Genomic DNA, 23,183 nt, shown 5'->3' with positions numbered 1-23,183 from the left:
TCAGCACAGGAGGGGGCGGCTGTAAAGCGTCTCTGCAGCTGCAGAACACCGACGTGGACAATCGCCCTGATCACGAACACATTGCCACAATTACACGCACCGTTTCCAAAGTGACAGAACACATTTCATCAGCGGCGTTAGTATATGAGCCCCCCATTTCATAGTGTCTATGCCCATGAACAGGTGCAGTATGAATATCATCAGAAGTTCTTCTTCCCGCTCTTGGGGTGCTACGCCGCAGTTGCTCTCACAGACCATCCTGATTAGTTCTTAGAACATGAAGAGATGGTGTATAGCAGGATGCTCGGGTTCCATCGAAGCGTGCAGCATGCGCGTCTGCAGTTTGGGGTTTACTGCGTTCTCTACATTAGTACACTCATGTACTTTGCGCTGGTGGCGTATGAGGGTTGCTGCCTAATAAGAATAGGACACTTGACGAAGCCGCTCAGCCTTCCCCGGGACTGCTGCTCCCCCCGAGGCCGAGAGCATCTGCAGCATCAGGGCCACTCCCAGCTCCTCCGTATTCGTTCCAAAGGGGATTGTCTTCTGCGGAAAATAATCTCATAGCAACAGTGACACATCCGCTCATCCGTATGGCCGACGAACGTCTACAAATCAACTGCTAGAAAGACACGCCAGTAGTCGGGAGACGGCTCAGAGGCCCTGGAGAAACGCAGCAAGTAAGACACGCAATGGTAGATCGATGCATGCGAGTAAGTATCGAGGCTATCACACTACACTAGCAGACCAAGTCAACACATCCATTCTAAAACGTACAATCGCCCCGCTAGGGAACAGTAACACAAACAGGAAATCATACAGCGAAGCCCTCCGCCTGTACAGTACAGCGACTGTCGATGGAAAAAGCTCTAAGATATTGATGAGAGCTTCCTCTCACGCCAACATCCTCAGCCTTCACCACTCCACGAACTGTACTGAGATGATGCTATTCACTCACAAGCACAGGACGCAGCATGCAGCCATGGGCCCTCATGTTTGTGAAACGTATGCGTGGGACGACAGTGTTGCGTGGTACATCGAGTGGCTATACGGAAGTCGTGACAACACGTATACGAACGCTGAGGCGCTCTCGTGTGAAAATCGAGGGCGGATGCGGCAAGCCGTATCAGTCATGCGCAGGCACGAGTCTAGTAAAAGGCAGGATCTTTTTCACTGAGTACCGTTATGCTGGCTACCACCAGTAAGCCTCTCCTCTGTGATGTAGCACGTGGAATGATCCCCCTTCTGCACGCTGTCAGTTACATGCGTAGGGCAAACACACTTCCTGTCAACGTGAATTGCCTCGATTCGCAACCGCAACAGAAGTATCAACAGAGGCTTAGCTTGTGACATAGAAAACAGCGACCGGGGCACAGCAGACTGCTGCAATTAGCAGCAGCGCACTACAAACCTAGAATTATTTGATGGAGTGGAGAAAGTTCGTACTCTCCTCTCAGTGCGGCTTCCCCCACAGTGTCAACGCGTGCCGTCTGCCGCCGACTTTCGGCTCCCAGAGACAAAAATACAGCCAGCAAGTCATCGTAGAACCTTAGACACTAATCAGGAGAAAAGACAAGCATACTGCGCAGAATTCCTATAAAGCCGCTTGTGCAGAAAAGCCAGCATGTGGCGCCCACACTCTCGAGCGCTGCAAACTCGGACCTCTGTGAAAAAGGTACGAGTTTCGAAGTATTCACTGTCTTCTACGTTCCCACCGAATCGTAACACCCAGGTCTTACCAGTACCAAGTGCTGCCGAGGAAGAGCCGGGACTCCAACTGCCGGCCATGCCGTTGTCGCTCACGTCGTTCCCTGGACGTTACGCCCGCCTGCCGGGTGACACGGAGGCATCAGAGCCTCTGGGAGATTGGCAGGCAACTCGAAACCCTCCAACTTCATCTCAATGAAATGCCGCGCAAGAGAATACTCGTAGAGATCTAGATATCCATCTCGAGTAATATCTGCCAGATTCACACGCTGCATACGTGTTGACCGCACCAGCCACAGCACACCAACTGTGGGCTCAATCAAGTCGGAAACGGGGAAGGATACGAGAGAGCAGACGGAGACGTATTAGAAGGGTGCCGCCACCCCAACCAAACGTAGCATGGAGGGCATACGTTGCACACACGGGGGTGAGACTTCCCATATGGTCAAGGGGCAGCAAAAGGCTCTTGCCACTCAAAACGAAGTAATCGCTGCTGAGGCGCAGGCCGTACCAACAGCTGAAGGCACACAGGGCCGGTAGAGGCATTGACGCGTGTTGCGTCTGGTCCGCTGGGCCACACACCAGTCTGCCTCTCCGTGCGAGGCTCACGGGTACATATCAGAACGGACTACACAACAGATACTGCACCCACAACCCTCTCACCACAGGTCCCACTTAGACTTTTCGTGATCAGTGGAAGCGCTACATCCTGAGAAGCAGCCTGTATTGGGCCCGTCCACATATGCACTAGACGAAACGGCAAATTGACAGAGGCCCACGGATGTTCTCGCGGACAGCGAACATTAAAGATAACTCAAGCGAATTTTCTACTTAGCATTTCTTGTCAACAGCTTCCACAGATTGCGTATATGGCGAGTAGAAGCTGAGGGATGCTGGGTGGGAGAAGCGAAATTCTTGCGCTGCTGCAGTCTCTAGGCGTCAATGAAAACTTCACCTAGGGAGAGACGTACAATGTGCATACGACCGCGTACGAGGATCTGAGCTCATAGATCTAGGTGGAGCCTGCAAAACAACTTACAAGGACATTCACTATGCAGATCTTTATATATATATATGTCGCTGCATGGGTGTGCAGTGTTCCGGGCCTTACAGCAGAAAACTTAGAAACAAGGAAAGTGCAGATTGAGTAGGAAAGGACCAGGGGGTCTTCATTGGAGAGGGTCAGCAAGTAGACATGGGCACAAACCCCTTGCTACAATAACGAGTTTCATGTCCGACGTATACTTACGTTAATATTGACAGCGATGTCCCAGATCCAGCAAATAAGTATGCATACCGTGGTGTTGAGGAAATCGTTTGGAGTCGTGGATGTCTATGTAACGTTGTGAAAGAGCTGCCACAGGCAGCTGTAGGGTAAGGCGCTCAGTAATACCATTATAAAAAGCAGACGTTCAAGCCTACCGCACAACGGACTTACAGGTGAAGCACTGCACTAGGCAGTTTTGCTCTTGACAAGTTCCGCCTTTGCCTGTGTACCGTTGATTCTCCCGGTGTTGTCAGGACCTATGAGCTCGAAGTCCTTCGAGGGTAAAAAATCCACACCAATCACAGAAAATTAGAGGCGATAGTGCAGAGGTCTTAAACCACTTCAGACTCCAAGAAAACCTCTCGTACATTCTAGACATTTACCCAACAATGTCACACGTTAAGAGGCCTTCGAAGATCAGTCGGGTACGGTGACAAAGTGTATGCGTGCAAGTGTTTCGAATGTGAGGCTCGCAAGGCACGAAGCGTTTATCACTCCACAGCTTACCTTGATCGTGCCATCATCACAAGTTAATCTCAAACAATATACGCTTGATTAATAGTGTGTCCATCCGCGCCGTCAGGTATCTCATATCCCCTTTTTCACCCAGCTGCACATCTCTCATCTCCTGCAGAGTCTTTCAATAAGAAGGAACATAAATCACCTGCTACTAGACTCAATAACAGTCTCAGCCTCGACCCTTACCCCAAATGCAAACGAGTTCACGTGCTTAATGAGCTCGTAAGTAAATACGTGTAAAAGTAGCCTACATGCGCTTGTCTTGCGCGAAGTAGCGATGGTCTGGAGAAAGTATTTACAGACGCGTCCCCCTCCCCGCAAACGCACCCACGTTTGTATATACAGAGATGTACGTGAGTAGTTGTGTAGGGGAAAAAAAACGTACTGTGCCGTAACGTTCTACATCCAAAGGATGATTCAAAAACTTGTCCAGCAGCCAGGCAGGCCCACTTCCTTGATGTTTGAGAGAGAGAAAGGGCGAGGCTTTGGTCTCCACAACGCTCCCGTCGGCTGTCTGTAAGGCAGCCTGAGCCTGCACATGAGGAGAATACAGTCTCACAATGCCTTTTGATACTTCCACGGCGCATGTTGCCGTACAATACTGATACTACATATTCGAGAAAATGTAGCCTCTGTTTTATGCCACTGTCGGTAAGTCGAAGAAGCCCATTATATGTACATTATGACAGAGAGTCAGTGAGAGTCCAATGCAGGCGGGAGCGCTTTTCGCCTACGTGTGTAGTAAATCGTCTGAGCACTGATAGCAAGGCGCAAGCGTGTCTTGAAATGAAAGATAGACACACGGAAACGCACAGTTCGAAACCAACAACAAACACAGAGGTAGCAGCAATCATTCTCTACCAACGGAGATCCTCTATGCGGCAGTGTGGGAACGGCGGCTGCCGCATCACAAGAACTGCACGTGTATCATACACCAGGACTCTGAGCGACACCTCAGTTTTAGCCGCTCAGACGCAAAACGCAAAGATATGTTGTTTCTCCCACTTCAGGGCCACAACGAAACCAACGCAAGGAAGAAGGTCTTATGTAGTGGCCAAAGAACGGATTCTTTCTCTCTGTGTCTCTCTCTCTCAATGGTTCTACGTGGTTTACAGAGATAAGACATTCTCTCTCTCTTCGTTTCTTTCATACCAATCAGTCGCACGCAGTACATGCAGCACCAAGACGCGCTCCCAAATCATATAAGCTGCAGATGGAACCTATAGAGGTTTCCTCCGTCTTGTAGAAAGCTTCACCTTGACAAGAGAAAGTAGTGCACCCTTGCCATAAAAAGTGCAGCCAGCTTATTGTTTCGCGTATATGCATATACTCAATGTAACTAGCTTACTATTTTTGCTCTCGGCATCCTGCTGTTGAACACGCTCCTTTCATGCAAGTTTATAAACGGAATACATTCTCGAAATGGCAGACAGCACCGACGTCCTTGCAGTTAGGATGACACTGTGTGCAAGTGGAGTATATGTATCTGTCATCAAGTAGGCAAACAGTGCGCATAGATATCTATCGACAAAGACAATATCCTTGGAAATATCATAGGGAAAAACGACTGTTCAAAGGAAACAGCGGCACTGTGTGCCTCCCTCCCCTATTTGGCAGGCTCTGCTTCTGACTTCCCTGCATACGTGAGAAGGAAAAAATGTGTCAAGGCCCAACAAATAGAACAACCTCAAGCACCAGAGATTGCTTTGTGTAGCAGGTATTCAGACATTCAGTTGCACTGTAAGGTATAAAGGACTATATTATACGTGGGAGTACGTGCCACAGTGCGCCGTCAACGTTCATCCACTGTTGGTTTACATTCCTTTTCTGTCCTCAGCGCCCACAAGAGCGGCGGAAAACAAATTGATGAGATCGTCCGTTCCGTACGAGCAATCGGACGTTTCCTCAAGAGCCATGTGCCATAACGTATGCAAATTTGGTGTCCACCGGTGTGAGGTGGGAGGGTGGATGGGTGTGCTGTCAGGTTATAGGTTATCAGTTGGGAAAGGGTGGTTCTACACAGTATCAAGCGCACGTTGAGCAAGATATTCTATCTGAAGAGAAGTCGAAAGCAACGTACGAAAAGAAAAACTTCAATTCGCCAAATCCGGAATGATTCAAAGAAGCGGCGCTCAATCAATGCTACACCTGTATATACATGTGCGTATATATTTATATATATGTATATTTTACATCTATATTAGCCTTGTGTACTTTGAGGATGGCAAACAATACAAATGAAAATGTCTATTTGCGGCGCCTCTTTTCGAAGATTCAGTGGCGCCTTCCTGTTCGTGGTGGTCTCTCATTGAAAAAGAGTAGCCGTGCCTGCCTAAGACGGCTTCTTTAGAAAAAATAAGCGTGCCTGCTTGTGAAAATCTTCTGAGGATAAACATGCCCCCGTTTTTTCATAAGAAACGCTTCAAGACAATAAGCCGATACTACTCGTGCAAGCGCGTATTGATGCACTTCTTTTGCACATCAGTGTGCTTTCCAGGAGTAAAAGCCCTCGAATCAAACATACGTTACCTGTCAAGGACACCTTGTCACCGTCTCTCTTGAATACGCAAACGCAGCAGCACCGACGGGCTCACAATACTACCGAGTGTCCGTCCGGGTGCTGAGCTCTGGTGTCCGAGCACTCTTAAAAAAAACTCCCGAAGTTGATAAAACGGCTACTCTGCAGCAAACCCCGGTACGTTCAAAGTCCGGTGTTTTCCCCTCCGCTTGGCCGCAGACGCCGAAACGCGTGTAGCGTCACTTCCGCATCCAGGTAAGCTAACACCCTTCTTGCATGTCCATCAAAGCGTTTACGTCGATTGTGGTGTCCCATTATGTGGAAGACACAAAGGAAATATAAGCAGCAGAAGTCCTGTGCACCCCCGGGGTAACACCAACAACGATGAAGCGAGGAAGACTTGCCTAAGACCTTCTCTCTGAGTGTCTGATTAAGTAATGAATACTCGTCTAATATATGAAGACTCAAAGCCAAACCAGTTCTGATTTCGAGAAAATGGTTTGTGACTTGACGCCGTGCTTCCTCTTGAACTGCTCATGGCACGGGTATCGTTCTTGGGGTGTTCATGTCAGTAGTAACAATTCATGTGAAGGAGACACGCAACAATGATAAAGCCGACCAGATAAAATGGCATCAGCAAGGCACGCTGTGCCAGCACGTAGGGATGGACCGTCGTGTCCGTGTAGGAAGTGACAGGGAATAGTGCTTGGTGTTTACATGCTCACCTCCTCGGCAGGAATGAGAGCCATCAACTGCGGGATCTGCTGCTTTATCATTGCGTCAAGCGCCTCAATGCGTTTGGGATCCAGTTTGGGTATTTTGTTCCAATCGAACGCGGCCAATTTCTCCTGAAAAACGCAGCAACAGTGCCAGACAGTCCACCAAAAAAGCGCAAACGTAGCTAGACATACATTTGTCTCCCCTGATCTACGGCCACAGCAGTCACAGTAGGCGCTCACTACGTACCACATGCACTTTGAAAAATGGGCTCTTTTTCGTGTTATCTCCTCACACAAGTGCGACATCTTTCGCCCCTGCAGTGGACGGGAGAAAAGCATGGTGCTTATAAAAAGTGTGTATATATATATATCTAGCCCGTGTAATCAAGCGTCACACAAATGCATCAGTGCAAGTGTAGTTCGTCTGACTAGAAGGCAAAGCGCACTGTCTAAATACTTTATGTGTGTATGTTACCTTTGTAGTTTGTGTCCTGTGATGCAACAAATGGGGAAAAAACTGTGCTGCGCCTATGCGACATGCGTACATGTAGCCCACGTGCTTAACAAAAAGAAAAAACATGCCTCCTAGAAATAGTTTTTGTATGAATAGCGCATGGGATCAACACGGATGAATGTGACACGTGTATGAGCTGCGTGTATATGTAACAGCGTGATCAACATCAGGCAGAACAAGCCATGCTAATCCGTTGTGTGTATATGGAGCTCTCTGGCACAATCGGTAGGCACTTGGCAGGTGCAAGCGGTATGTGTATATCTAGGGCTACCGATCAAAAGGAGACTGTAATATGTAGACGCAGCGTCCTCCAGTGCTTCTGAGAGTACGGCCTCTACTGATGCTGCTCGTATGCGGCAAGCCGATGCTACAACTACTGACACGTGCAGTGTGATCGGGCTCACGATTCGCATGCTGCCACTACTCTCTTCCTCTCGCACGTAGCCGTCTCAGCAACAAGAAGGAAGTGCCCGCCATAAGCATCCTTTGTTTGCGTGCGACCCGTGGATGAAGAGAAATTGTCAGAAAATGCGCTGTGAGTCTGTTGGCCCCTAGTTGGTGACGAACGCGGGAGGAGACCGCAGCTACATGAACGGTGAGATTTCTCTAGATGCAGACGGTCACTATAACCGGCTTGACAGCCACCGAGTACCTAGACCGTCTGATCACCTGCTTTTCGAAAATAGCAACCTTTTTGCTGCTCAAATACATACGTTCCATGAGATATTCATGCAGTGAAGGTTCTCTACAGCGTGTGCTGCGTGGCCACCTCACTCCCACCGTATCTGCGAAAAAGTGGTAAACGTTCCTGCTGCTAGTAAGGCTTGGCTATGTCTAATACATAGGACGTGAAAAGCGCTGTTTGTCTATCTGAGCAGTGTTCACGTTGTCTCTTGTGATGTGCTAGGCACGATCATGCGAATTACATGCCCAACAGGACGTACATGTGCGTAACAGTACCTGCATGAGACTGATGGGAGGGAAGTCTCCTAAGGAAATGGCATGGTCCGCGGCAACTTGCTGATAAACCTGTTGCAATTGCGAAATGAGTTGCTTCTTCTTCGCATCCTTTCCCCACATAGGAATTTGTTTGCGTAGTGTTGCCAGCAGATAAGCATGGACCTGCGTCAACAGCAATATCCGATGTTCCTTCCCTCGACGTGCACATACTAATCACTATACGGACGAGCTGCACGCCCTCTTCTCTATGGCAGAAATGCAAACCATGGGTCGTATTTTTCTTTCCCGCAAAGAGAGAGTATTCAGTTCAACACATGCACGGTGCAGCAAACAAGCAGTTGGCGATGTACACACACTGAGAGGTAGGTATATTCACCCACGACCCCACCATGAATATACATATATAAAACGCACACCACTCTGCGTCACAAGGTCTTCTTGCTGCTGCATCGCTGCGTGGGTGTGCTTACTTGGAATGTGGCTCGAATGCCTTGTTGCTGAAGCGCTCCCTGCTGCACGGCAGTCGTTTGTGCTGCTGTGCTAAAGACGTCGGTCCCGGGTAATGCTGCCATCGGGCTGCTGAGTGCTGCTCCTCATGGCGCTGCCGCTGTGCTGTTATTTAACGTCACTGTGACTGGATGGTGTAGCTGCTGTCGTGCTGTGGGTGTTGGTGCCGTTTCCGTGGGCTGCTTCTGCGAAGTTGCTGTGTGTTGCAGCCGCCGCCCCGCTGCTGTGTGCTGGTGCTGTCGGCTAGTTGCTGTGTTGCTGTCCCCGCTGCCTCGCGGTGTGGCGCCACCGCCTCACACAGATAGGAAGAGAAGGCAGAGAGCTGACGCTACAACTAACTGCTGGCCAGGCCTCCGTCAAAAACTGTTTTGAGGTCGCATTCCTGCGCCCCATGGGGGCCTGCTTTTTTTCACTAGGGTCACCATGATTTTGGTAGCTAACGCATAAAAACGGTTGAAACCCGTCATATACAGTGCACTATTGCGCCTTTGCAGAATGGTTTGCTTTTTTGTCCAGTGATCGCATGTGGGCAGTGCATCTTGTGTTAATGGTGTTACCATATGGCCGATATAGTGAGCCGTTGTTGCTACGAAACATGACATGGCGCGTGTGCTTTGACTCGCGCTATCCTCAACCCAAATACGAACCCATGCAAACCTGCTTACTTACACGAAAGGTTCAAGAAATTTCTACACGTCCCGTGCCCCCTCCTACACCTTCGTGGCAGCTGCTGCGGCTGTATTTGAGCTGTCGTCGCTGCCGCTTACACACGTGCTATTGACGGGAGGCCGCTGGTCCGAGCGACTGACTGCTACTACTGCTGCTACGGCTGCTTCTCCTGCTTCTCTTGCCGCTGCTGCCGCTACTGCGGCTGCAAGTGGTAGTGCTCGTGCTGCCAGTATCATTTCAAGCTGCTGCTATAGTTGATTCCCTGCTACCCAGAGAGCGATACCTTGCTTTGGACTATTCTTTTTCAAGCGAGTGACGGCTAATATCAGAATTCGCCTCTTCACTAAAGGGAAAAAATCACTCGTATAGAACTACCGGCCCTCTCCATCACCGCCTTCATAGAAGAGAGAGATCGATAACTAACTGATAACCTTCCTTTCTGCTTCTCTACTACATTGCTGACGCACAGATGTTTCCTATCAACTCGTAGTCTTTATGCTTGCCGTTCGTGATACGTCGGTGATGCATGGAGATGATCAACTTATATGCTGTTTTACCCCGACCACCGCCACAGTCTACTGAGCTTTTGATCTACCAAAAAAATAAGTTACCTTCGCGAGGCGGGCACGTTTGATAAAATCGTTTATCTTCCGAATTGCGGCGTCCCGGGGCAGGCGTGCGATATCTGCGTAGAGATCGTTTGCCTATGCGACATCATAACAGGAAGGCAGGAGGATAAGAAAGAGGGAGCAGATACATTCATACCAGATATACACATGTATTTACTGAATAAGGGAACGCATACTTACATGTATATGTATGTATACATATACATACACTTCATCTACCGACACATATAAACCTACAAGTCCGCACAAAATAAGGAAACATACACGTATATGTATTTCTACATACATGTGTACGACAGAGGTATTCTAACGACGTGCGCGTGGTAATGGAGACGGTGAAGTCACGCAGGCATGGAAGCTCTGGGGCAAGCGTTGGCAATGTGTTATAAATACCGCGCTAGTGCTTTAGACGCACAAGAAACCGAGAATGAGACCAGGACGACCTAAGGGGGAAGCGCACACGTATGACATTATGCTCAAACATATCCGGCAACAACAATGAAACGCTGGATTTCAAATGTAACTGATGCATGCAGGACGCTGAAACGATGAATGTCGCGCAGCCACAAGAGTAGGATAACGACTAAAATTGACAGTGGTAACGGCGGCGGCGTACCTCGGCTTCAAAGAGTTTTCGATTCTCGTCATTCTGCAGCGGATGGTTCCAGAAAGAGCCTATATAAACACGAGCGACCTCTGGCGATGGAATTACCTGCAAGAAAGCAAAACGTTATGAATGTAGTTAAGACGAATGTCTTCTCTGTGTACACAGCACCGTTTCGACTTCATTGAAGTGAACATCACTTTCTACGGCTCTATTAACATGCGTCACACTGTACAAGGCATCAAAGCCACATTTCACATGTGTGCTGTGACATTGGGTGCTCCTCCACTACTATAGCTTGAAATTGTTCATGACTCCATTGATATGCGTCACAACGTACACGGCAAAAAGAGTGTACCTGCCATATAGCAGCAGGTCCTGTATGCCGTTATGCTGGGTGCTCCTACATCAAAGACAACACGTTTATGATTCCACCACTAGCATCAAATCGTATGAGGCACCGACAGTGTTTGCGGCGGGGCCACAACAAGTCACGCGTGCACTGATGATAAACGCGTCTTCGGCATCAACAGCACGTATGGGGCATCGACACTATGCAGCACAATATTTAAGCAACGAGCTTTGCTGGGTGAAGCCACATGTCAACCAGGCTACTACCATGAATTTTGTGTCGATATTTGCAACTTGTATGCCACTCCCCTATATGCATCGACCTATCTACTTACACACGTGCGCGGAGGATATATCAATATATGCCTTGTTGTGGAGTAAGCTGTGTGACCTATCAAGACACACCCATGCAAACCGCACTGAAGCGAACATGTGCCTGTAACACTCAAATATTCCGGTCCTTTCGCTCTCTGTCTTGCTGTGGATAACTCACGACCAAAGCAGCCTACGTGTTCACACAAACAAAGAAAAGGGAAATCCGAGAAAGAAATGATGCAAAAACTCACCGACGCACTACTATTACTAATCCTACTCCTACTACTACGGCTATTAACACTGTTAATACTACCAGTAGTACCAGTAGTACTACTACTCCCGCTCTTACTACTACAACTATTACCAGTAGTACCACAAGTACTACCACCACTCCTGTTCCTCTTACTACTGCTGGCGCTATTAATACCACTACCACTACTATTGCTACCACCAGTAGTACCACAAGTACTACTACCACTCCTGCTCGTATTACTACTACTGGCGCTATCAATACTACTACTACTACCACTACTACCACTACTACTACTACTACCAGTAGTACCACAAGTATCACTTTCACTCGTACTCGTATAATTACTGCTATTGATGATACTATTACTACCACTACGACCTGTTGTACCACGAGTACTACTACTTCTATTCTTACTCCTGCTCCTCCTCCTCCTACTATAAGCGCTATCAATAATACTATTATTGCTACCGAGACTACCAGTAGTACTACTACTACTACTATTCCTACTCCTGCTACTCCTCCTAGTACTATAAGCGCTATTAATAATACTATTAGTGTTACCGAGAGTACCAGTAGTACTACTACTACTTCTGATCCTATCACTACTACTATTACCGCTGTTGATACGACTACTACTACCGCTACCAGTAGTGCCACAAGGACTACTACTCCTACTTCTGATCCTACCACTACTACTACTACTATTACCGCTGCTGACACTAATACTACCCGTACTACTACAAGTACTCCAATGCTTGTATGTGAATAAGGATCTGGTGCGACTGCCGCTGCGAGCGTGGATCTGCAACGGGGTTTCCGTGCATTGTTCTGTGATTGTCACAGAATGTGCGTCCATGTTCACGATTAGCTGTCTCCGCCAGGTAATCGTCTGCTAAGCAGGACGTCAGGAAATGGCGCGCACGTTGTCCCTCAACAGAAGGCATCACAGGCACAACTGCAAGCGCTCAGTACGCCTAAAAGACGAGAAAGTTGATTCTGACACAATCGTGCGTACGCATGCTCTTTTAAAGTGTTGTGCGCCTTTGCAGCATGGACATACATGTATACATACACATACACAGGGAGAGAGCTGAAAACGCGTTCCACCTGTTGTACAAGCATATAGATATATACATTCTCGTGTATGTGTGTGTACTATATATTGATACAACTATACTTTATAAAGCAAAATATATATCAATATATATTTATATGCACAGGTGTAATACACCTGCGTGCGCCCGTGAGTAATTTGATGCCCCTACACTTCCACTAAATGGTCGTAACACTACGGGGCCCCCAGCACTTTTCCATCAAGCAGGTGTCAGCTCCAACACACAAGCAGGTGTCAACTTCAACACAACAGCCCCTTTGTTTACAAAAGCTGAGACCTCTTTCTACGTACAGAATTCTTCAAGTTTGCCGTAAAGACCACTGTGTTCACATACACACACACAACCCACATACCCAAGCCGTCTGCAAAACCACGCACTTGCACGCACAGGAGTGCGGGTGTGTGACCCATATCTATAAACACTTCTACATGTAGCAGAAGCGGTAGCCTTATCTCTCTCTATGTATATATAACGATGTATACGTATACGTGGTTTATGCAAAAACATCTAACCAGCGAGCAGACAGGTATATATATATATATGTGCTCGCTCAGTCAGGGTGAGGAACTCTGCTTTTCTGCCGTCTATTTCTTCTGCGTGTCTTTCCATATGAAATCCCTCCCACAATTTTCCTTCAGCAATTTTCAGCTACCAGGCATATGCGGGAGTCATTCCAAGTGAGGCATGCACATCGAAGCCGCACGCCGGTGGGCGAGCCACCGCAGCAACGACAACCTGCACTACCTTTCCAAGGGACCACATAAGAGCCCCATACACGCGCATCAATTGCTGGTAAGACACCATATCTGCTTTATTAAGAATGATTCTGATCTTCGTGTCGTTCCCGCGCAACGCCTGCACTCATTTGAAAGAGAGGAAGACATACGCACAAGCAGAATACGCCAGCGGAGATGAATGTAGTGCTCCGGAGTACGCTCGCTGAAGGCCTATCGCGATGCGTATGTATATATATGTGCGTGTGGGTGCGTATGTGCATGCATATATGTTGTCACGCATGTGTATGTGCGCGTGTACTTGTGCGTATGTGCGAGTGTGCATGTGTGTACGTGCGTGCGTGCATGTGTGTATGTGCGCGTGTGCACGTGTGTGTGGGGGCGCGTGCATGTGTGTGTATGCCGTGTGTGCATGTGCGTGTGTGCATGTGCGTGTGTGCATGTGCGTGTGTGCACGTGTGTGTATGTGCGTGTGTGCACGTGTGTGTATGTGCGTGTGTGCACGTGTGTGTATGTGTGCATGTGTGCACGTGTGTGTTTGTGTGTGTGTGTGTGCTTGTGCGTGGGCATGTGTGTATGTGCGCCGGTATCAAAAGGTATAAAATCAGCAGTTGAACCTCCTATTCGTATGTGCACGTGTGTATATGTGCGGGTATAGCAATGGAATAATAATCCGCAGCGAAACCATCTAGTTACGCGTGCTATGCGTGCAGTGCCTGTGCCGCCGATTCCTCCACGTGTAGCCACCCGGATGGCGCTGTTTGATGCATACGCGCCCCAGCAGCAAAGCCTTCATTACAACACACCCTTACAGTGAAGACCTACAACGCAAACTAAACTCGCACAACATGCCAAGAAGAGTAAGCGGCATCTCCTGCCCGCAATAAAAAATGACGTAATGTCTCACGTTCATTTGACCCCCCCACCTCTCTCTTGCCCGTCTGCGGGAACCTGGCGTCACGATGGATGAAGTCAGCTGTGCTTTCTTTCTGTTGCTGCGGCCGCTTTTTCTCCTCTGACACTTGCGCAACGTGTGTAACGTAGGTAGGTGGCGCAGGCGGTAGCAGCTCGTAAGCATCGAAGGAGCGTGTCACCATCTAAAGTATGAGAGGGGGAAGACTAGGAAGGATACGTCATTCCTCGACATCGCACGAGTCCGTGCGAAAATGAGAGGTGCTTCGTTGTGTGCGGGACGCAGGCAAGCAGCCAAGTAGAGACGCACGTATATATTACGCACGTACACACTCGCACACACCCAGACAGACACACTTACAGGCATAACATGATAGCGTATAGAAGGACCGGCATACACTTAAGAGGAAAGGCGTTGAAATAGTCTTATGGAAAGTCTCAAACACGGGGGAATGGTCTTGGGTGTTGCTTTCACCAAGAACCAGCAGGAGTGTACACTCACGCATACGTAAGTATACCATCACGCATACACCGGACTTTAACGCGCAGGGACTGCCACAAACCTCTCTGTATGAGTACGACTCTAGATGCAGCTAGTTACGGCAGACGAAAAGTGATTGCGAAGTGACCGAAGAAGAGCGTGTAGGAAAACAGAAGCTAGAATAGAATACTCCGGGAGTTGACGAACTTTAGTTTGAGAAACTTTGTATGAAAGAAACAATTTGATTAAGTACCAGTAAAAATAGGAGGCGCATCGGTCACATGTGAACTAGATGGCACGAAACATCCTGCACGAAACGAGAGCGGCAATGGCCAGTGCATTCACACCCTTGAAGCACAAATTCAGAAGATTTTTCGAGTGCAATTATTTACACATTCAATGCACGCCACCATCTTAAGCGTTGATCAAAATGATAGCGGAATGGCCTGCATAAGCCACATTGTAAATAGTCAAGTGCAAGAGGCGCGAGACAGTCAAGTACACTCAGTAGCCACCGTAGGAAGAGACTACACCTAAGGAATGACCAAAACATGCGTACATCAACGTACGTGATCATGTAGCCATTTGTAAGTGAAATGTGCGCTGCGCCGATTGATGGAATGGTCGCAAAAGGAAGTAATGAACGGAAGGCCTTGAAAAGAACGCACAACATGCATGCATCAGTGTGCGCTATCACACACCCGAGTACTGCGGGCGCTGTGTACGTGAACGTATTTCTGCGGTCGAGCCGCTCATGTAGGTGACTGCTGAGCACGCGGGCAACAATATTAAGCAAAAGGAATGCCTCGGTGACCTCTTCTTACATGCATACACAGCCAAAATTTGCCGGCAATGCCCAACTCGGGGGCCTGAAATAGGACTAACTGCTCAGTAGGCCGGCGATACTGCAGACCATAGAAGACGTTTCCTTATATAATAGTAGTAATGTATATATATAAAAATATGTAGTTGTGCGCTATATGTGTATTACGCCTTTCCAACACATGACTTGTATTTTACTTACATTTATGCACCGCCGAAATTCATCGGATATATCCAGTTTGTGAGCATCGAATATGAGTAGTATTAAATCAACGCGCTCAGCAAACCATTGAATCACACCTTCGAAGTCGTACCCCCGACTCGTCTGTTTATTCCCGCTGAGTACTCCTGGAGTATCAATCAGAGTTACTCCCTGCCCATGAACGGAAAAACACAGGAAAATGTGCGATATTCGAAATGCGTTCAGAAAAGATATTTACGTCGTATGAGACAGCAATAGTCACCTATGCAATTAGTAGCGTGAATGCGAAGAGCCCCGAAGTTACTACATACGGGGAATGCAAGGGTGGTCACCATTGCGTATATATGATCTGGATAAAAGCACCTACTCATGCATATGTGTGTATATATATATCTCAAGGAAATGTGGATAGGCAGCCACTCCCACTGACATAGCTCCACTCATGCAGATAGAGTGGGAGAATGTACGTAGCCGCCCGTGCAACTGGACCTGGAGAATGTGAGTGATGCGCCCTTCATACAGATAGGCTGAGGGTATACAGATATCCACACCCGTGCAACTCGATCTAGATCGCTCCTTATGGATATATGAGAGAAATCTGAGCAGGCGATTATGAAAATTAAGATAGCGTAATATTCCCGTCTCAAGCTTCAGCGCTAAGCCGGCTGCAGCACCAGCTACACGAGCCACCTCACACAGTGAGAACCAATAACATCTAGCGCAGCGGCGTGCCAGGCAGGCAAGCGGTAAGTATGCAAACGCCGTTATACAATGGTTCTACGACATTCTAGTAAGCATTTGCGGAGCACCCACAGTAATATTGAGCAACAATCGTCTGGCAGAGAGCTCATGTAGAACCCATACAGAGAGTGTGCATATGTTGTATCCCGTAATCCATCACCCCTCTCTCCTTGACGCAAGTCGACTACCTTGTGCGACTCGTTTCCCACGAAGCTGTGACCACAACTACACCGCACGCAGCATAAATATTTGCTGTGCAGATGGTGCTGCATCTCTGCAGGAAACGGCCAGAGCTTGATCAGCCCAATCAGCAACAGCAAACGAATCAGAAGCCCAAAGCTACTGGACTGCGTGATTGTTAGTAGTAGTGCATCTCAGCTGAATAAAGAGGTGAATGGACCAAACCTACGTCAACCGACAGGCAATGCTTGAACGGTAAGCAGCTCCTCGCCCCCCTCCGCGAAGGCATGATAGACAGAGCTCTGCATGGAGGCAGAGCCACGCAACAACCAGCGATGTAAGTGACAGTGACTCCCAGCAACCCGTAGGGGACACGCTAGAAAACAGTAGAGGCTTCTAACCCAGTATCAACAACACGTCACAATCACTGACGCCGAAAAGGACGGTTTCAGTGATTCGGACTTGAACAAGCTCTTTGCCATCATCTCCGCACTAGAAGCTCCTGTGGCAACTCCGTCGATTTGTGCACGCTGTTGCGCATTCCTGTTACCAAATTCTACCTATAAACACAAGGCTGTGCAGATTTAAAGAGTCAGTACCCCTATCATGTACACATGTATAGTTCAGTGGGACAGCTTAACGCCTCAGTTCACAACCTGCGGCGGCCGTTATTGCGACGCGCTCGTGATGTATAGCAAAACGTGTATGATCGACATCGCTGAGACTGCGTTTGTTTTACCTCCACACACATAAACTAGCGAGACAGCCTCACGCAGCATTTCAAAGCGCGGCGGTGGTATCTAGTCTGGAATGCTCACAAATGTATGTTCGCTCGTGAAATTTTACAACGGCTTCTTTAAAAACAGAATATAGACATGAGTGACTTGACACTGATCGCTACACAGCGCATATAGTAGTGTGTGCATTGACAATAATGAATTAAGAGCACTAATTTCTTGTGCAGACCTACGGTCAGGGACCTCTGCATTCGAATACAAGCAGTAGCGTCTAGGTAAGGCGCACGTCACCGATGGCGGAAGCGACATAGCTAGGCTCTTTGAGGAACATCAATACAACTCCTCTACGGCCAGAAAATTTGTGTCTGATTACGCTGCGTTGCAGGACGAAACGGAGTAATCTCGTTCCCATACCAGCCATCTCAAAGGTGTGTTACACTCAGAAAGCGAGCTCGAGGTCTCTACATGAAGTAATGACCGCCTCTTACATTCAAAACGACGCATGGAAGCAGGGCGCATTCGAACCTCAACAAGAAATTATTGCCGAAGTTTGACAGCTGGCTGAAGGGCTTCGTAGGGTCCACCACGGCAGCATTCCCCGGGACGATCTACAAGGGGTAGGCACATTTGTACATCCAAAAAGCCACTGTTTTATACAGGAATTAATGCGTGTCTTTCCTTCAAAATGGTGTGTGCGTGAGCGGACGCATGTCCTTGCACTATGCACGCACACACAAGCAGCTGGCACCTTGTGTTTAGTTCAGAACAAATAAAGTCTCCAGGCACGCACCGAGCAAAGAGTCAGATAGCTTACACTGCTGGCTGTTCACAGGGAGAAATGATACATCTAATCACGTATCCGATAGTGCCTCAGCACGAATGGCTCGCGAACATACGCATACACACACACACACACGAAACAAACATGCCTGCCACCGGATGAGAAGTCGAGATGCGTCGTGCGTGCATGCTGTGCAATTGCGTTATAGCGAGAACAAGCGTGCGAAGATGCTATAGAAACTGTTGTGGTATACCTACGTCCACCAGTTGACATCTCCGGCTGCGGTGTCTACAAACTTCTTGTCAGTGTCCTCGTTCTTCCCGACAGACCTCCCATATGGATGTATAACGAGCAACACATATATCCTAGACTGAATAGATACACACACACTGGGTCGAAAAGCACCACGCTGACGTTTTCACTGAAGCCGGTAAATACAATAGGCATTTTTTCTGAAGAGGTGAGGCCCAGTCAAGTCCGCCTCCTTTGTAGATGCTTGCACGTGCTGTTCTCGTGATGTTACGTAGGAAGTTCCTGCTGCTGCTCCTGCTCTTAGGGATGTCGAGAATTCTGAAGTTGTGGACACTCCAATGTACTGAATATATGCACAGATAGACTTACGTAAGGACGAACACAACAGCACACTTACGAAATCATAAGCTGGCGTGCTTGACTGCTATATAATAGCAGTTGCACACCTAGGCGTGTGTATAACTCAACATCTGCTCACCATGGACTAACTGTTTTTTCCCGTCTCATTGGTGACCTCTCATTTTTGAATGTGCACACTGAAGTAGTGCACAAACTATTCAGTGATATCACGAACCTGCTCTGTCTCATTCTCCATGACAGCGACAAAGCGATCCGTGGTGGGTTCCGGTCCTATACGCAGCCCTGGGTAATCTTTCTCCAGCAAATGCTGAATGAACGTCGTCTGCACACAAATACAGGCACACACAACACACAAGAACACACAAAAAAGATAGAGGCGCCACACACAAAATGCACATACACACACATTATACAAACAGAGATAGATATGGCAGCAATTCTGAGTCACATCAAATATGAGCAACTAACACGTGAACACTAGAAAGCAGCTGGCCACCTGTGGCAACTACTCGACTAAAGCAAGCTCCCCCCTAGACTACGAAACAGCGCTGTTTGGAGTGTATGTGCCAACTCGCGTGACTGCACCATGAAAGTCTGGCTGATATTGGTAACTGCCATTCACTCGTACCGTGGCTGCGCATATGCATCACTACCAATGCAGTACAAACGTATGCATGCGCGCACCATGAATACGTAGGAACGTTTCAAATGATATGATCTACAAAGGGATTTACAGCGAATGGGCCGTCGTTAATCAAATACACGCACACGCACATCAACAACGTGAGCTCCTTCACGCTGGCACCACGCGAACACACCCATGCGTGGTCCTGCGGACATCCCCTGGCAAGTCCACTTTCTCGAGTTGCGGTAGGCGATTAAAGCCCCAAGCATCCTGAATCACGACCCCCCAAACCTATACCGCCGATGCCTAATACGGCGTAAGAGCCTGCCTGCGATGCACTGCCCTGGTGGCCCCTCCATGCAACAGGGTAGGACAGTAGCACTTCGGTACGCCACGCGGAAACACAGAGCCGATCAGTGCAAAAGCAACAGCCACAAGACTGCCGCCCGATAGAGCGTAAGCGCAAAGCGCCTGCTTGGGATGCGTTGGCATGCTAGCCCCCTCTTGCCAGAAGGAAAGGCAGTGACACTTCAATACGATACGCAGGTACGCGCAGCCGCACAGTGCCGAACTGAATGTCATAATCCCGCTACCTACTACGACTTGAATGTGTGCTTGAGATGTGCTGCCGTGGTAGACTTTTCCTGAATCAACGTGTAGTACAGGGACACTTCCGGACGGCTCGCGGGTATATACAGCGACTTGTGTCTGCAGGTACAGGTGCGCTGGTGGGATGCAACGTGCAGCATGCCGTAGAGATGGCCGATATACGGTAGCCGCTGCCCATTCGGAAGCACTAAAAAAGAAAATGGACCGGCTGTACTACTGGGAACGTTTCTTACAGATAGGGGAGTACGCAAACCTAGTTATTACGTAGTCATACGCATTCGTGCCAGACGCGCTCCGACCGCAGCAAAATAGCATCCCTCCGCCACTCTGCTTCACATGACGTGTCAGCGAGATCCCCTCGACACAGTTAACATCCCAGCAGCTTCCCCGTTGTATAAACGCTTTTACGTTCTCCCGCTAAAGATACACACACCTATGGAGGTACGGTAGTAGCATTGCTGTATCCCATTAGCACGTCCCGTAATGTTGTCGCAGTAACAACTTCACTCACCACCAGAGTATACTGCTTCTGGTGCAGCGACTACGGCAACACTCTTCCTCAAAAAACAGTCTTACTACTGCTGCTGAAGCACTGTCCGCCAAATGTTTAACTATGAGATTAAACCGCCTTCGAAGGCTTGCAAGAAAAAGAGTGCCTTTTCTACTGATCCACACCAGCCGCCACTGCTGCTGACGCAGAGCTCCTGCCACTGCACCTCATGCGCAGGTGCTGCAATTGGTGCTCACTCACACCTGCCGCTACTGCTGCTGGCGTATCGCTGCTGCTACTTCAGCTACCACACAGTCGCTGCAACAGCATGTGTCCTGCCGCTGAATATTTCCCTGCTAATGCGTTAAAGTAGGGTTCCGATGAGTGCTGTAGCTGCGGCGACTGCAGGAGTGACTCCGCTGCCGAATCGGCATCTGTTTTGACCCAAATTTGGGAGCAACCACAAAGCGTGCCCTGCCGTGGCCAGTGCAATGGCTCCTCTACAGATAATGCAAGTGAGGAAGACTTCCTTGAAGCGTGCACCTCCCCAGCATACATACACATATACAGAGAGAGAGCGCATACAGATGTACCCGAATACTTCTATGTAGGAGTATCTGATGTATATATAGAGAGCGAGAGCCAGAGACGTACATTTACATAACTTAGAAATATATGTATGGGTATGCAGACATATATATACCTATATACATATACGGACACCGCGCCGTACTGTATTGGTCAGTGAGCATATATATATATATATATAGACACATGCATATATACCTTGCCAGTACTGTATTGGCCAATGAGCATGATCATTGGCTTGGCAGCGAAATCTCCATCGGTCAAAAGAGGAGAATAAAATTGATGAAAGCGAAAGTCTTGCTCAAGTGGCAAGAGAACGGTCTTGTACAACTCCTGCAGGCCCGCTTTAACGCTCTGATACACGTTGCTATTGCGCGCGCCGTCAGCTCCTGCCGACGGACTGCGTCCTCGCAGCGACAGCCATCGACTCATGGTCTCTAAAAATGTTGCAGAGGGGACTTCCTCCGGATTTGATATAGGAGGCGTACCTATATTACTATACCTTACTCCTTTGCTGGACTCTCTTCCAGCACGTCTGCTGCAAACGTTTTTGCAGCTATACGTTTCTAATGCAAGGAACTTCCTCCAAAACTTCTCCTGCCTAAAGCTTCCCCCACAACTCCTGCTGCACGCAGCGTTTATACCTCTAGTGAAATTACTGTTCTGGTGGAACTCCCCAAGAAACGTTTGGAGCAGAAAGTCTTCCTTTGAAGAGAACGTGTTTCTCTCCGCTTAGAGTCCTCCGCAAGAATCCTGCTGAAGGACGGTTTAATTTTCAGTTACAATTTCCCCATTCATGAACCCCCCCGACCGCCGCTTGTGAATCGAGCGACGCGTCTATGTTGTTCACAAAGGTCCTCTCCAGTAGAATCCCCTCCACCACTTCTAATGCACGTAGAGTCGTTCTCTGTTGGCACCTTTTCCTCCGTTTGTAATGTGTCCTGATACTGCTTCAGCATATGCAACGTTGTTACATTGCTGCAGGCTCCCATTCAACTGAACAGCCCCCACCACTTATGCTGTGAAAGCGTCTACACCTAGGGAACTCTACACACCACAATCGCTCCAGAAAGCGATTGTTCTATTACAGTGCTTACTTTCTGGAGGCCTCCCGTGTAAATGTCTGTCTCTATTTTTGTACGTTCGAATTATGCACCTAGCTGTGCAGGGAATCCACATATATATACACACTCAGCCAAACATACGCAGCTGCATGTACAATAAATCATTGACGCGTGGCGAATTTGTGGAGAGAGAAAATCTCAGACCACTGCCTTTTCTTACGGGCGCCCACTTCTTGAATAAAAAAGAACAAACACGAGGTGCAATGCAACACGCAGGGGAAAAGAAAAGAGGACCATCTCTTTTCTTTTGTTACTAGAAAAACGGCGCCCACGGCTTCCAAAAGGCGCAGCGGTGCCTGTACTGCAATACTCGGCTTCCGTCAGCCTTCTCGTAGATATTACTGACACGTCCGCACGCGCACTATTCACGTCTTACCCCCGCGCTGCACTAAGGGAGCAAACCAACAGGGAGCGCGTGGCCACAGAGTACCTTCCTCAGGATACCCCTTTCAAAACTCCAACGGGAAGGGGCTACAAAAAACACGCGTCCGTATGACAGGCATATGCGCACGTATCTGCCGACTGTAACACAGCAGACATGTGTATACCAGTATACTACATTAGGTCTCTCGAAGTGCACAAATATGCGAACCAGTCGTCAACGGAAGATTTCAGAGAGACTAACGTAACTTTCTTATGCACTATGGGTAAACGCACGACAGGGTGAGAACGGCTGACCGTGTTCTGCCCAAGAAGACCCTAGAAACACAGCAACAGGCACAGATGGTGTAGCTCGTACGCTCGTGGACGCGGTACAGGCACATGAAAGACAGACGCTGGTAGCTGTGACATTCGCACATGTACAGATGAGTAATATCTAGTGGTATTCGAACCCGCCTACAGAAACTAGAAGCACAAGAGGGGAAGAGAGCCGGCGGTAGCCATACTCCTTTGGTGC

At 48.5% G+C, this 23,183-nt stretch overlaps 1 protein-coding gene across 1 annotated transcript in view; it reads right to left on the bottom strand.

Moving 5' to 3' along the window:
• LOC131478846 (EH domain-containing protein 3-like) overlaps positions 1 to 21,593 on the bottom strand; it is a 33,530-nt gene extending 11,937 nt beyond the window's left edge. The window contains 14 exon segments of the mRNA XM_058659412.1: positions 1,037 to 1,148; positions 1,823 to 1,976; positions 3,142 to 3,171; positions 3,173 to 3,247; positions 3,879 to 4,025; positions 6,737 to 6,859; positions 8,205 to 8,366; positions 9,992 to 10,084; positions 10,626 to 10,721; positions 13,392 to 13,502; positions 15,799 to 15,969; positions 17,945 to 18,064; positions 19,064 to 19,171; positions 21,360 to 21,593. Of these exon segments, the coding sequence (XP_058515395.1) occupies positions 1,037 to 1,148; positions 1,823 to 1,976; positions 3,142 to 3,171; positions 3,173 to 3,247; positions 3,879 to 4,025; positions 6,737 to 6,859; positions 8,205 to 8,366; positions 9,992 to 10,084; positions 10,626 to 10,721; positions 13,392 to 13,502; positions 15,799 to 15,969; positions 17,945 to 18,064; positions 19,064 to 19,171; positions 21,360 to 21,593 (1,736 nt within the window).
• Between the last annotated feature and the right edge of the window lie 1,590 nt (positions 21,594 to 23,183).

This window comes from Ochotona princeps, unplaced genomic scaffold (assembly GCF_030435755.1).
Source record: "Ochotona princeps isolate mOchPri1 unplaced genomic scaffold, mOchPri1.hap1 HAP1_SCAFFOLD_3184, whole genome shotgun sequence".
Taxonomy (NCBI): domain Eukaryota; kingdom Metazoa; phylum Chordata; class Mammalia; order Lagomorpha; family Ochotonidae; genus Ochotona; species Ochotona princeps.
The sequence above is the reverse complement of the archived record's forward strand: the minus strand, read 5'-3'. Positions and strand labels throughout refer to the sequence as shown.